This window comes from Cervus elaphus, chromosome 23 (genome assembly GCF_910594005.1).
Source record: "Cervus elaphus chromosome 23, mCerEla1.1, whole genome shotgun sequence".
NCBI lineage: Eukaryota > Metazoa > Chordata > Mammalia > Artiodactyla > Cervidae > Cervus > Cervus elaphus.
In genome coordinates this window covers 32,589,693-32,605,392 of record NC_057837.1, presented here as the reverse complement: position 1 = coordinate 32,605,392, position 15,700 = coordinate 32,589,693, and the positions used below count along the sequence as shown (strand labels likewise).

Here is a 15,700-nt window from a genome sequence, read left to right as displayed (position 1 = left end):
GAATGTATATATAATTTAGTAGGGGAAGTAGAACATATACAAGTAACTTTTACAAAACTGCTAAACAAATAAGAGAAATGCAGACAGAATGGGAGAAGACTGCATTTCAACTGGATAACATGTGGGGAATGCCAGGTACAAAAAATGCCATGGAAACAGATGTGGAGGTGAGAAAGTATGAGACATTAGATGAGAAGCCCAAAACTTTTCTTTTGTCAAGACTGTGAAAAGCACAAAGGGAAGCAGCATTCAGTGGACAGATGACAGCCCTTGGAAGTCAGGCAAAGATGTGTTGTTAATTATTTGATAAGAAACGTGAAGCCACTAAGAGTTTTTTCAACATGGTGGTCACTGGAACAGAGAGAGATTAAGCTAGAAGCAGAGTCAAGGTGAATGGGAGGAGAGATTCCAGGGCAGGAAATGCTCTAGAATCATACGCAGATTCTCTTAGTCATATGCAGAAGCTCTTAATCTCATACTTATTTCTGGTCCTGATCTCTCTGTTCCCCAAGCGTGGATTACAGAAGCTAAAACAGAACCTCTCATCTCAAGCAAACACTAATTCTTTTCATTTTCACATATGAACAAATGCTAAAAAAAAAAAAAAAAGAAATGTAGAAATAGTATCAGTAAGACCTGAAAACCAGTAGTCTGGGAATTTGAGAGCCAGGAGGACAAAAAAAAAAAAAAAAAAACCAGCTCTTGTCCCTGTTTGTGGTGGAAGTAAATTCTCCAATGCTAATGGAAAACCACTGACTTGAGGCTAGGCCTAGAATACCTGACCAGTCTGGCACCCGTGTCTTGTGTCTAAAACATCACTAATTGATCGTGGCATCTTCTACTCTGAGCCCAGATTAATCCTCAGAATCCTTCTCAGCACAGGTTCTAGTCACAACTAATAAAAGAAAGTTGGCTACATTCAAGAGAGAGGGGACATATGTATACCTATAGCTGATTCACGTTGATGTTTGACAGAAAGCAACAAAATTATGTAAAGCAATTATCCTTCAATTAAAAAATAAATAATAAAAAAAGAAAGTTGGCTCATGAGACAAAACCTATTTGTCATTTCAGGTGTCTCTTACAGGGTTCACATTTGTCATGCCCTCTGCACCACCTGTTTAGGACTGACTCTATCATGATATCTATAATTACTTGTGCTCTCTGCTTTTAAGTTAAACTGCAACCCACTCCAGTATTCTTGCCTGGAAAATTCCAAGGACAGAGGAGTCTGGCAGTCCACGGTGTCGCAAAGAGTTGGACACAGCTGAGTGACTGAGCCTGCATGCACGCATAGAAAGACAACAGTCAAAAAAAAAAAAAAAAAAAAGAAAGACAACAGTCATGACCTCACAACTCTGTTTTCATGTCACATCATTACCTGTCAGGTATGTCTGCTCATGTATCTCTGTGATGCTCAAGAGTTCGGCATCCTGTTGTTGGCAGCTCTTCCTCGCCTGGTGCCAAGTTAAAGCAGCTTCGGAATTTATCTGATAGTAAATGCTGGTCAATGGATCCTTAGTCCATAAGCTTTCACTGCCTTCAACTGCAAAAGAAGCCAAAAGGAATTGATTACATTACCCAGGGAAAGGATTTTCAGTGAACAATATTTTTTAAACAATCTTGGTAGTACTAATGCCTAAAACATTGTATTTCTTTTCCTTTTATTCTTTCTTTTACTTAGGTTTAAAGTGACTATGAAATTGTCTTGACTCCTGAAATGAAGAAGGGGAATTTTCCAAAGATCTATCACATTCCATTTCTTTCATGTGCCTTAACAAAGAAAGGAAAGATATTTGTCTGTTTTTCCATTAGAACGTTAGAGATCAGATGAGTTGAGAAGTGAGGCAAATACAAAGATTAGAACAGTGATAACAGGGACTTCCCTGGTGATCTAGTGGCGAAGGGACTCACTTCCAGGGCAAGGGACTTGGACTCGGTTGGGTTCAAGCCCTGGTCAGGAACTAGATCCTGCATGCCGCAACTAAGATGTGGTGTAGCCAAATAAATGCGTGGTTCTTTAAAAAAAAAAAAAAAAAGAATAGAGATAACAGCCCAACTTCCTTAATCTAGAAAAACAAGAAAGAGAAGAGAAAATAAATATGTCTTCTTGCATCAATGTATATGTCACCTGCACATTCTAGTTCGGTCTTTTTAGACCAAAGACACAGGCATTACAGGCAAAGGCCATGGATTCCACAGACTGACCAGAACTTGCCTCCAGGCTCTGTCACTCACTCGTGATTTGATCTTTAATTAAATCAATAGCTTCTGGAGGCTCATTTTCTTATCTCTAGAATATATTACATGTTGTGGTAGTTTAGTTGCTAAGTTGTGTCCAACTCTTGAGACCCCATGGACTGTAGCCCACTAGGCTCCTCTGTCCATGGGATTCTCCAGGCAAGAACACTGGAGTGGGTTGACATTTCCTTCTCCAGGGGATCTTCCTGACCCAGGAATTGAACCTGGTTTCCTGCATTGCTGGCAGATTCTTTACCGACTGAGCTATGAGGGAAACAGAATATTACATGTTGGTGCCTCTCAGTAAGAGCTTATAGTTAATTTTTTTCCTTCAGAGTAAAATAATTTTTTAATTTTCACCTTATTTTTTCCTTTGCTACTTTACACTTCCCAATATATTCTATAAACTTGGCTATATTATAGGAAAGGCCAATAACATTGATGAATAAGCATTATTGATAGCATTTTGCATATAAGATGTTTGAGAAATGAGTCAACAATTGAAATATTTTTATGTGATTTGGGTTATAAAAACTTCTCTTTCGTCTTTTTAGTAATATAAAATTCTACTTACAAGTCATATAAAGTCATAACCCTTTCATTTATTTGTAAGGAAGAGAGAAAAATTATGTAACTTCTCAGATTTTCTGAGAAGTATTCAATTTGCTAAGAAACTGGACAGTTTTCCATGTGTATAGAGCCTATAGTATTCATATGCATATAGCCAACATCATATATACACATACAGTCTACACTATATATGCATAAAACTTACTCTCTACATACACATATAGACTACACTTCATATATGCATATAATTGCAATTCTTTGTATCTGACAAGGAAGTGACCTTTTTCATACACTTACCACACACTATGATATGAAATTTAAGTTCCATGAAACACCAAAGAAGAAGATAAATATGTCAACAGTTCATCTGGGCAACAGCAGAGACATTTCTAAGATGTTTTAACTATAAAATCATTATATTTTTATATAAAAATAAATTTGAGTTAGTAATGTTAAATTTAACTTAATGTAATCTGAGATATTACTAGTTTAATGTGCAAATGGAACTTTCTCCATGTAAGTGAGATCATTCAAACGAGACTGATTTGAGGTTTATTTGAAGAGGAAGCTATTTTAAATAAGTATTTTTAGAAATTTGGAGGTTTGGCTTGTATTGTGGTAGAAAGTGTGAAATATAAAAAAAGGGGGGGATGATTTTCTTATTTAGAAATGAAAAAAAGGGATATAAATGAGCAAAGAAAAAATACAAGACTCTTCTCTTCATTTAAAGAAAGAATATTTTTCATTTTAAATCAAGGAACTAAAACTTATTTCTCAATGAACGCATAGGTTAGCTGACCCTGTATCTCCCCAAATTATGCAAATTCCCACAGTAAACCAGCATAACAGATACTGAAAGCTAAAATTGCAAGCTATGAGGAACTGAGAGAAAGGGGGCTTTTCCTTTTCCTGTTGCCCTGATACTTGACAATAAATGTCTAAATAGAAGGAAAACATTACCATAAGCAATAAAAAGGACAATGAAGAGCATATATGAAATGTCACTAGGTCAATAGCTGGGACCTCATCTTCCTGGATTAAATCTGCTAGTTGAAGGCTAACATAAAATAAATGCTCTTTTGAAAGAAACGCAAAGCAAGGACAATGAAATAGTTTGGGAAATTGCAAAACTCTTTAAGAAAGGCATAAATTGTATAAAAGGTCCTTTAAAATCATAACGCATGCTGAAATCAGAAGTGTTTTAAATTTCTACAGTAATTTCTCTTTTATAGTTAACTGGAAAAAATATATAATTTGCTTTGGAAGACATAAATTGGAATCAATGAGACTAAAAACTTATTCTAGAAGATACTCAGTTTATCCCTCCAATACATGTCTAGCCAAGGTGGTGAGTTTCCGTTTTTTGTTTTTTTTTTAATGATTACTGGCTAGCCATTTGTCTTCCATTTAATGATTCATTAAATCACACATGCAACCAACAACACCTCTGTCAACACTGTGTAAGATATTATAGCTGGACCCATGAGATTTGTAGCCCCAAGACACTACATGATAACAGATTTAGAAAATACTATTCCTGCAAAGTCTAGGACAAAGATGTTCCTCCATAACTGGAAAACAAATACTGCTTTATCTCATGTGGGGGAAAGGTTAAATTTTGTTTAGACAGCAAATCTTCTAATACAGAGATCAGACATCAATCAACTTTCATGGGAATCAAACCTTTAGTTATAGGGGAATTCCTTGGGAATACAGTGGTTAAGATTTTTGTCTTCCAATGCAGGGAGTGTGGGTTCAATCCCTGACTGGGAAGCTAAGATCCCACACGCTTTGTAACCAAAAAAAAAAATCAAAATGTAAAACAGAAGCAATATTGTAACAAATTCAATAAAGACTTTTTAAAAATGGTCCATGTAAAAACATCTTTTAAAAAAATTAAATAAATAAAGGTTATCATAAAAGAGAAATGCACTTACCTTACCCAAGAATGGGAGAATGGTTCCACTATGAACACAGGAAGACTGTGAGTTTTTGTGTGTATTCAACCAGAAGAGAGGGACTGTACCCAGAGGAGAATTACAATAATCTAAGGGGCTGAGAAATCAAATTAATTTCTAGTGTGATTTTTAGGAATTAAAAATCAAAAGAGGTAAAATAAGCATGACTCTTGAAGTTTGGCTTTACAAACTAAGATACTTTTGTAAACTGGACTGTTTTTTTTTTTTCCACAATAATCCTTGGACTATTGTGATGGTAGGTGGATGTGTAGTCCTGAAAGTTTAGTGGTAAGCAACACTCTTGCCATGCAGATGGTCTCACAACATCCCAGACTGCCTCTGAGGCTCTGCCCCTGCACCCAGCCCTTGGCAGGAGAGCAGAAAACAGGAGCTCTGATCCATAGAATCTGAATTAGCAAGAGTAAGAAGTTCAGGGGGAAGAAAATGATGAGAGGACCTGGCGGCAAGAGGTGTAACAGAAAGGGAAGCAAAGAACTCTTGCTTCTCTGCCTTCTTCAGCCCCCTCTCTGCCTTCTGACACAAATGCCCTCCTCCACCCCACTCAAAATCTGCTGCCCTGTTTTTCTTTTTTTGTTTTTTGGCTGAATGGCGTGGTATATGGAATCTTAGTTCCCCAACCAAGAACGGAACCCATGCCCCCTGCAGTGGAAGCGCAGAATCTTAACCAATGGACTACCAGGGAACTCCCGCTGCCCTGCTTCTTAACAGATTCTTGGGCATGGTAAGGACACCAAGCATTTTCATGGTCCCTCCTGTCAATATAACACAGTGCAACTTATTTTGCATCATTCCAATAAGACAAATATTTTCATTTTAGAACCCCTTCAAGCATAGACATAACTCACTTCCATTGAAACTATGTTAAATTAAATGATAACTCTTCTTAAACGGAATTTAAGAAGAGTAGCATTACTATCATTTTCACAGTAAGGAACCCTTTTCATTACCTTGACACAGAATTCAGGCGTCCCTTACATCTCTCTATCAAACTTCATGCGGTAGCACTGCTTAAATTTTATTTTTGATCTATAGTTTAGTAAAGGTAAACCATTGAGGGGTTGGAAAATGGGAGGACTACCTCTGGTATTAAGTATATACTGTATCACATACAGTATAATTTGCCCTAAAGTCTTAGAAAATAACTGACAGCAACAGTGGAATTTGAAGAGAAGAAGTATTTAGTGAAAATAAAGGGGTCATTTGATGCAGCCCAGGGATGAGTCAGAAGATGTGGGCTGTGGTCTTTAACCAATACAGATCGCTCCCTCCATTAGAAAATGGGGACAGTGACATCCGGACAGGGTTGTGCTGGTGTATGATCTGAGATAACAAATGAGAAATCACATAAAGGAAAAAAATGTTCTAGATATATACAAGGTCTCATCATCAGGTTGCCATATTAAACATGCCAAAATTGTCTTACAGTTACTTACACTTCAATGGACAATATCCAAAGAGCCTATCCGTGTCATAATCCGTAGTGGTTCCACACCACAGCCAGCCGTCTGATCGTCCAGCCGTTGTGCACTCCCCGTACCACTTGTTTTCAAACTTGAATGGAAACGCACAGGTTGCCCCGTTGGCATTGCCCCGGAGTGTGTACATGGCTAGAAGACACACACCAACTTGCACTTAGAAAGGATGTGAATCTCCTGAATGCTGACTTCCCAATCAGAAGGTTTCTGCAAGAACTGGTCTTACTCCTCTGATGACACCTCAGGCCCCACACAGGGAATTCCTCTGTATTTCTGTTCCCTCTTGACCCCTGTCTTTTGCTGAGTTCATGCAGTAGTGTGTCCTCAGGAACAACTCTAGCACCACTTCTGTTCTCCTGTCTTTGGCAACAGGTTTTCCTCTTTGCTCTCGCAAGCCAAAAGTAGACAGCTCTACTGCCAACTTTGACTTCTGCCTTTCCGCCAAATAAAGAAAAGGCTATCCTTCCTCTTGGTTGAAATAGGAGAATTATTGAATCTCTAGATTGAAAAATAACCTTATAACTGCAGAACCCAAACACACAGTCAAAACTTCAGTCCCCTCCAACCACTCCTATCAAGACACACTCTACTCGAGTCCCTCAACAATGGCCAAGAAAGGGTAGGAATTCTCATGTAAATCTCTGATTCACATGATGAAAAAAAGAACTCAAAACCATTAGATACTATCTATCATCAATATTTATCTTTTTCAAAAATAAAAAAAGAGTCCAAACAGATCAAAATGGGAAGCTCTAGGTTTACCTAGAAAAGGAAGTTGAAACAAATATAGAACCATTGTGGATTATAGTTTGGCTTAAGCCAAAAGGATTAGAGAAAGTCACATCTCCATTAAGAACCAAACCACTCAGGTGGTTAAATTCTCCAGTATGTTCAGATTATCTCTGGGAGATGATAATCTTTTATACTGAAATACTTAGTCTCTTGTGACCAGTTGATATTCAGAATTTTTTCTAGATGAGAATACTCTTTTCCTAATTGTTTCATAGATCTATGACTTTAAAAAGTTCTTTAAAGACATCTTAAAAGTTATTTAGATAATATAACAGTTGTAAAACACATAGCATGGCACCTAATGTACGTAAGTAAAGTGAAGTGAAAGCCACTCAGTCGTGTCCAACTGTTTGTGACCCCATGGACTATACAGTCCATGGAATTCTCCAGGCCAGAATATGGAGTGGGTAGCCTATCCCTTCTCCAGCAGATCTTCCCAACCCAGGAATCAAACCAGGATCTCCTGCATTGCAGGTGGATTCTTTACCAACTGAGCTATCAGGGAATCCCAATGTACATAAAGGTCATGACAAAAATAAATGACTTACCTCTTTTCCTTTTCTTTTATTCATACTTATCCAGTCTACCTTAAAATCTAGGTTTATTTTCAATTCCCTCAAAATTACTTTTTTCCCAATTGAAAAGTGAAAGTGAAGTTGCACAGTCGTGTCCGACTCTTTGCGATCCCATGGACTGTAGCCGACCAGGCTCCTCCATCCATGGGCTTCTCCAGGCAAGAGTACTGGAGTGGGTTGCCATTTCTTCTCCAGGGGATCTTCCCGACCCAGGGATCGAACCCAGGTCTCCCACATTGTAGGCAGACGCTTTACTGTCTGAGCCACTAGCTGTTAATAAGTTTAAAATGTGATCCTAAATTTGGTTCCACTAAGTTATAGGACTATTTTTCCAAATCACAGATTGCATAAACATATGCTGTATTTGTAATAATTATGCCATTGTTCTTTTGTATGAAGTAAACCTGATAAAGACTACCTGGGGCTAGTCTCACTGCTTATTAAAGTAGCGAAGGAATTTTCAGAGCTCAACTTATAAATTCCAATCAAAAGTGGCTTTTTAAGGACTAATTCAATATATTTATTTATTTTATTAAAAATTTTGGCCATACCACAGGGCATGCTGATCTTAGTTCCCTGACCAGGGATTGAACCCACACTCCCTGCAGTGGAAGTGCAGTGTCTTCCACTAGTCCCTAACTTGATTTATTAAACAAAGCATTGGGGACTTCCCTAGTGGTCCAGTGGGTAAGATACCCAGCTCCCAATGCAGAGGACCTGGGTTCTATCCCTGGTCAGGGAACTAGATCCCACGTGCCACAACAGAGACCTGGAGATAGCCAAATAAATAAATGTTTAAAAAAAAAAAACAAAGCACTGATGAAGCCAACTTCACTAACAAATCATGACAGAGCACTTATTGCCTCTTCCTCTTGTGGTCCACCATTCCAGACAATCCTCAGATGCTTTCAAGTCTACAAAATCTATTACTCAAAATTAAATCTTTGGTCTCAGACAGTATTCCTCCCCAAATCTTTTGTAGAGAGACAAAGAATCTCCATACATCCTCTCTGCCTTGTCTTTACTTTTAACATATATTCCAATGAATCAATTCCAAGATCTCTCTGAAAGGCTAGATCATCTAGCAGGAATACCTTAAGTCCTGGGAGAGAGTTAGGGAGTATGCTACATGTGGTCAAGGGACTATTTGCATCCAACTACTCAGGTGTTCATAAAAATAATTCAATAGATCCCTAGGCCCTTCCCCCAATATGCTAATTTGAAATCTAGTAGGGGAGGACCTTGGGATCTGTATTTTTAACAAGTTCTCCAAATGTTTCTTAATCATGTTAAAATTTGAGAACCACTGTCTTAAATCCTATGCCTATTTTTCAAACAGAAGATCAGAAAGTGTGGGCAGGGAGTGGGAAAGGGATTATAGGACTTCAGTGATATCTTTTAAAATAAAATGAGAATTCCCATCTTTCAGCACCAAACTTCCTTGTGTTGAATTCCTCAATTAGAACTACTGTCCCATCTGTGGAATTTGACTCAGTCAAGTTTAGTTCACCTTTGTCCTGCCCTACAACATTCCATCAAGTTTCTCTTGAAATGCTATGCTACTTTGGTAGTCTCTCATATAATTTCTAAATTTACATTATTTTTGATTAAGACCTCAGGATAACTTTTTTCTGAGCCCTCCTCCTCACTCCTCTTTAATTCCTACTTTGTTTTTCTCTTTATAGAACATAGAAGGAAAATGGAAAGCTGATAAATCATCTTGCAAAGAGCTGAACTCAGATGCTCTGCATAGCTGCCATCAGACAAGTTCAACCAAACTTTGCAGCCTCAGTAACATAGTAACTTTGGAAACAGGTTAATCTCTTGTCCCAAAAGGCAAACTCTTTCTCTGACCTTGAGGATGTTCTAGATACCACTGCACAACAACCAAATGACCCATCCTAGAATGTGGCTACAACTTCATCTGACTCAAGAGGCCTTTGTAAAGTGTTTCAAGTTCTTTTTGTTTTATTTTTTTCTGTGCAGATGCTAGAAAATGAAATTTGGCCTAGATGAGAGAAGACTAGATACTCTGATTTTATTTCACCTTGAAGAGCTAATGGAACCCACTACATATAAAGTTATTTTCTGCCCCACTGGTGCTGTCACTTTCTAAAATAGCAGACTAAACATGGTAAAGGTTAATTTACAAGCTAATTCTTCAGCTTTGTTAATTTTCTGATTATTATATAATGTTTCTAAATACCCATAAGGTAACAAATAAATTAGAAACATTTAGAAACCCAAACTGTCAATGTCAAGATTTTATGCAATCTGAGTTATTAAAAAATGTTTTTCCATGGATCATTTGTTTAGAGATGACTTAAACCAAAGGAAATGAAACATTTGGTTAAATTCATTTATCATGACAATCACACAGTGTTAAATGCAAGACTCTGAATTAAAGATGACAGTGGAAAGTAATTTCCAAAAACAGTAATAGTTGTTAGGAAAAATTTTAGCAAAAGTTAAAAGAAATGTCTTCCCATTAATCACAAATAGCTAAAGTATCACTCAGGACTTTTTAACTGCATTTATTCACTCACAGAACACACAATCATTCCAAATTCAAAAGTAAACAATATTTCTAGTACAGACTGAACAAGAATATGCTTATTTTCTTGAATTAGTTTTCAAATAAGAGGATGAGAAAAAATGGACAGAAAGACAAAAGAAAAAAAATTCCAAGCTTCTTACCTTCATAACCTCTAGAGCATAGATCATCAGTGGTTCCATAAACCTTCCATCTGCTCCATAAACCCGATCCCTTGTAAAGCATAATGTTCTTTTCTTGTCTGTTGCCATAGTTAAAAAATAAATCTTCTCCCTTGATTCCTAAGAGCGTGTCATTTTTGCACTCCCATTTCTGAAATTCACTCTTGGAGTCACAGGCAAACAGAGTGACAGGAACCCAATCAGTTTTTGATGGCACCCCTAAGCATAATTTAAGTGCAACACTCATGATCCGGGATTCAGACACCCATCGGAATTTCTGAGCTTCGTTGTTTGGGTTGCAAACTGCAGTTTGGACTGCACTGGGACTTAATGCTTCCACACAACGCTTGTGATCTTCATTGTATATTAAAAATTGCCTAGTGTCTGTTAAAAAAAAAAAAAAAGGATGTTTAAGTGGATACATAGGATAAAGGCAGTATTTTAGGTCAAAAGTTCTCAATGTTAAATAGATAACCAACAAGGACCTACTGCATAGCACAGGGAACTCTGCTCAATGTTATATGGCAGCCTGGAGGGAGGGGGAGTTTGGGAGAGAATGGATACATGTATATGTGTGGCTAAGTCCTTTTGCTGTCCGCGGGAAACTATCACAACATTGTTTATTAGCTATAAAATAAAAAGTTAAAGAAAAATAAGTTCTCAATTTTTCCATTTCCCTTTAAAGACCTATGATCACAGGAAAAAAAGATGAAATTGACTCTGCCTGGGCCAACTTAGCTCCTCCAGAGGGGTCCCTGAAGCTGCCAAGACTGGGTTGAGGGTCCTCTCTCAGGAGTACATGGCTGCCAGCTGCCAGTAATTGACTGGAAATCTTCAAGATGTCCTAGTTTGGACAAGGAACCTTATGAAAAGGCTCAAATGCTTTAAATGCACATGAATTGTAGTGAAGTAAACATAAAAGAGGGCTTCCCAGGTGGTGCAACGGTGAAGACTCTGCCTGCCAATGCAGGAGATGCAAGAGACACGGGTTTGATCCCTGAGTCGGGAAGATCCCCTGGAGAAGGAAATGGCAACCCACTCCAGTATTCTTGCCCAGAGAATTCCACAGACAGAGGAGCCTGGCGGGCTACAGTTCATGGGGTTGCAAAGAGTTGGACACAATTAAGCACAAATACAAGCATGCACAAACATAAAAGATAGGTAATAGAAGAAGAAATAATACTCGTGTGAGAAAAACAAATTTGGAGATGAATACAATAAAGTATAAAACTAAATATTTCTGTGTCCTAGAATAGAATTTTGAAGTCTGACTATCCTTAGCCTCTTTGAGACAGATGAAACCTATACACAATTATTTTAATTATAACATTGGGAAGGCTTCTTGTGTCTAGAAAAACAATTTTATTTTAGGAATTTTTACCTTCGTTTAATGGCCAGCACATCTGTGAGCTAAGAGTCTGCTGGGTAGCCCAGGTCTGGGCAACTAGAGAAATTTTTTGTTATGTTTCCCACCCAAAGTGGGCAACTCAGACATCCAGTATCTGTCATTTCATTGGCATATTCATCTTGACCTTTGTATTAAAAAATGATCCAAAATGCACTTGAAAAGTGTAATAACTTGTGAAGTTTGCAGTAAAGGTTGAGCACATAAAGTTTTTATATCGTTTAAGGTAATATTTATAAGAGTAACTTTACAAATAACAGTGTTTTTTTATGCCTGTAATTTGGAGCTGGTACTTGAAATCAATGTGTATACATGGTTTATTCGTATAGTACATAGCTGCCAGCTGGCAAAACTCAACTTCCTCTTGCCAAAAAAGAAAAGAATAAAAGGAGCGAGTAAGCACATTTTTGTCCTTTAAATCACAATTGAGTTCAAGTTTAATCATGTAAAGGTTTTCTTTTTTGTCTATTTTTTAATAGACAAATGAAAGGAATTGACTATTTGGGGGGGGCACAAATATAAATTAAACACTTTTTGTGAAGTTTGAGTAAATTCCTTCTATTTAAGAGCTTCTTTCAAAGTGACCTAGTGTAGTATTACAGATGTTTGAAGGTTTGGCTAAATGAGCTTGTTTTTCTTTTTTTTTACATTTGATTTCAACTTTATTTTTTTCATTCTTTGAAGTATAAGTTGATTTACAGGGAAGCCTGGCATGCTGCAGTCCATGGGTCACAAAGAATCAGACATAACTTAGCAACTGAACAACAAATAGATTTACAATGTTGTGTTAATTTCTGCTACAACAAAGTGATTCAGTTATACATACATATATTCTTTTTTACATTCTTTTCCATTATGGTTTATCCCAGGATATTGAATATAGTTCCCTCTGCTATATAGAAGGACCTATTGTTTATCCATCCTCTATACACTAGTTTACATCAGTCAACTCCAATTTTAATCAGGTCATCCCAGTGACACTATCAAATAATCACAGTATCACTAAGAGAGCCCTTTGCTGTTTACAAAGCACTTTCACAAGCCAAATTCTATTTACTGTCCTCAACACCCCTGTGGGCTTGGCAACACTTGCACTCTGAGATCAGTCTTGGACCATCAACTTTGATGTCATAATGGATCTTTGCCTCAAAAGATTATGTTCTCTTGCCATATCTGCTCTTGTCTACACTTGGTAGAGTCCTCCTACCTCTGTCTTGCCTGGGTTCCTAATTCAGAGCTACTTTGAACCTCTGCCTAGATTCCTTGGCTGGGTTCCACATGTCTGCCGGTTCCACTTCTTGGAATCGGGACTCACTAGAGCCTGAATTCAGAACATCTGCTTCTGTTGGCATATTTGGAGTTGATGTCTGTCAACAGAACATGTCGTGTCAACGCAATCTCCCTCCCATCTAACTGAAGTCCTTCCCAAGCTTGATCTTTGTGTGGCAACATGAGTAACTTTGTGCATTGGTAATACAATTAAAGTTTTAATAATATTGTGTTTTGCTCACAGTAAAACCCAGGAAATAGGAAGATAAAATGTTCTTTAAATGGATAATGTACCATACACAAATTTATGTCTGGCTAAAAGGGTACTGAACTATGAAAATGTTGCCATAGATACTTGTAGACTCATCTATATTGACCTTTACATGTTGGCCATTGCACCTATTATTTTCTTCTCTAGACTTGTCTTCCACATTACACATAGTTTTGCTTAGTACCATCCTGACGGAATCTATCTTCCACCTTCTACTTCAGTCATTTGATTGTATTGTTGAGTGGCCAACACTTACCGTCTAAATTCAGTCAACCAACCAGCTGGTAACCACCCATTTAAGGTAAGGTGTTTAGAAGTCTTTATGCAAGAATAGCATTCCTCTTTCAGAGGTTTTTATACTTCCTTGAGTTTTATTTCATGTATTTAATTTTCATCTGTAGTTCCATCTTAACTTTAACTATGATGGCATTTCATGAGCAAACACGCAATATTCTTTTTTATTAATGGCACCATCATCCACCTAGATCTATAAGCCAAAGACCTAGGAGTCATCTAGATTCTCAGCTTTCCTTAACTGTCTAGGACAAAATTATGATCTGTTGGCCCCCTCCAAAAATGTACCACTGTGGTTACTTTTATGTGTCAAATTGGCTGGGTCATAGGATCAAAATAATTGGTCAAACACCTGTCTGGATGTTGCTATAAAGGTTGTTTGCGGAAGCTTTTTGGTTTTTGTTCTTGTTTTAGATAAGATCAACATTTAAATCAGTAGACTTTTAGTAAAGCAGATTATACCCCATACTGTGGGTGGGCCTCACTTAATCAGCTGAAGACCTTCAGAGAAAACAGGCTGACATCCCCCAGAGAAGTAGAAATTCTATCTCTAGACTATCTTTGGACCCAAACTTCAATATCCACTCTTTCTTGAGTTACCAACATGCCAACCTACCCCTGTAGATCTTGGGCTTGTCAGCATCCACAACTGCATGAGGCAACTTCTTAAAATAAATCTCTCTCAAAAAATATTGATAGATGACAGGTAGAGAGATAGGTATGTAGACAGAGAGAGGGGCAGAGGTAGACACACACATACACATTCTATTGGTTCTGTTTCTCTGGAGAACCCAACTAATACGTATTCCCTAATCCAGTCTTTTCTCTATATCTCCACTACCATACCCCAGACCGAGCCACCACGGTCTTGCTCTGATTTTCCTCTGTTCGAAATGGAATCATTAGAGATAATGCCTGATCTCCCAGTTTCCTGGGTGAGACAGGCTTAACACGTCACCTGACCCCAGACTGCAAAACCTGCTTGATGCCATGAAATGTTTCTACTTGGCCATATAAAAGGGTCAAGTTTCTCTGTTTCTGCAGTCTCTTTAGTAGACTGCCAATACATGTCACATTCTGCTTGAATACTTATTCAATAATAAAATTATTTTCTTTTTCTTTTACTTTTGGGGAGAGGTTTTCCAGGATGGAAGAGACTTTGTTTTTCACCATATCTCTTCCCAAGTGTAAACGCTTCGTGAGGACCACTGCACACACAGGAACAGAACCGTCCAGTCCCCATGTCACAGCTCACTAGATGTGACACCATCCAGGGAAGCTGCTCCTACTCTCGCCTCCCCCCACCCTTGCTCTCACTCACCACCTCCCAGCCACAAAGCCTTTCTGTTCCTCAAAAACTTGAAGCTCATTTTCACTTTACAGACTCCATATTTCAAGTTCCCTCTTCTTGAGACACTCATTAAGGTTCCAACTCAATTGCCAACTCCTTAGTGATCTAACAACTCTAATTTAACTCTTTTATTTTCTATATAATATTAATAACCACCTTAAAATATATACTTTTAAAAGTTTGTTTATTTATGTTTTGTTTGTGTCCCTACTGGAATGTAAATTCCCTGAGTAGAAAGACTTATCTTTCCAATCCAGCACCATATTCTCTCTTTTTAGAGCCTAATAGTCCCTCAACAAGTATTTGTTGAATGAATAAAGGAATAGTTATTAAATTTGAAGCATCTCCTGACTATTAACCCAGGTACTTTCTTTTATTTAATGCTTGATTCAAGATGATGGATCTATTTCATACGACTTTTTACCCTGAAAGTTTATTTTTCCCAAAGAGCAATTTATAAATGTTTATATTTATAACAGAAGTACTTGCAAATGAAAAGCTTCTATTTCAATACAAACTTATCTCTTCTTGTTTCCTTTATTTATCTTGGACACTAGGAAGCAGTGCAAGTTTGATATTGCTTCTGCCAGACAATATGAGGAAATGTAAAATTATCGCTTTATGATCCTGTGTTCATATGTTATTCCTCTCCTTGACGCGTCAACATATGAGTTTTGCTTGTATCACTGTCTCTGTGCAATGTCTCTGATTTAAAATGTCATCAGTCTTCCTCTGAAAGTGACTCAAGACCTTGACCAAAAGA

The 15,700-nt window shown here is 37.6% G+C and overlaps 1 protein-coding gene across 1 annotated transcript in view; it reads right to left on the bottom strand.

Annotated features, from left to right (window-relative positions):
• Window positions 1-15,700, bottom strand: part of MRC1 (mannose receptor C-type 1) — a 108,761-nt gene that overhangs the window by 84,167 nt on the left and 8,894 nt on the right. Inside the window, exons 2-4 of the mRNA XM_043883867.1 lie at window positions 10,330-10,731; window positions 6,224-6,397; window positions 1,382-1,546 (exon numbers count right to left, since the gene is read on the bottom strand). Of these exons, the coding sequence (XP_043739802.1) occupies window positions 1,382-1,546; window positions 6,224-6,397; window positions 10,330-10,731 (741 nt within the window). The remainder of the gene's footprint in view (window positions 1-1,381; window positions 1,547-6,223; window positions 6,398-10,329; window positions 10,732-15,700) is intronic.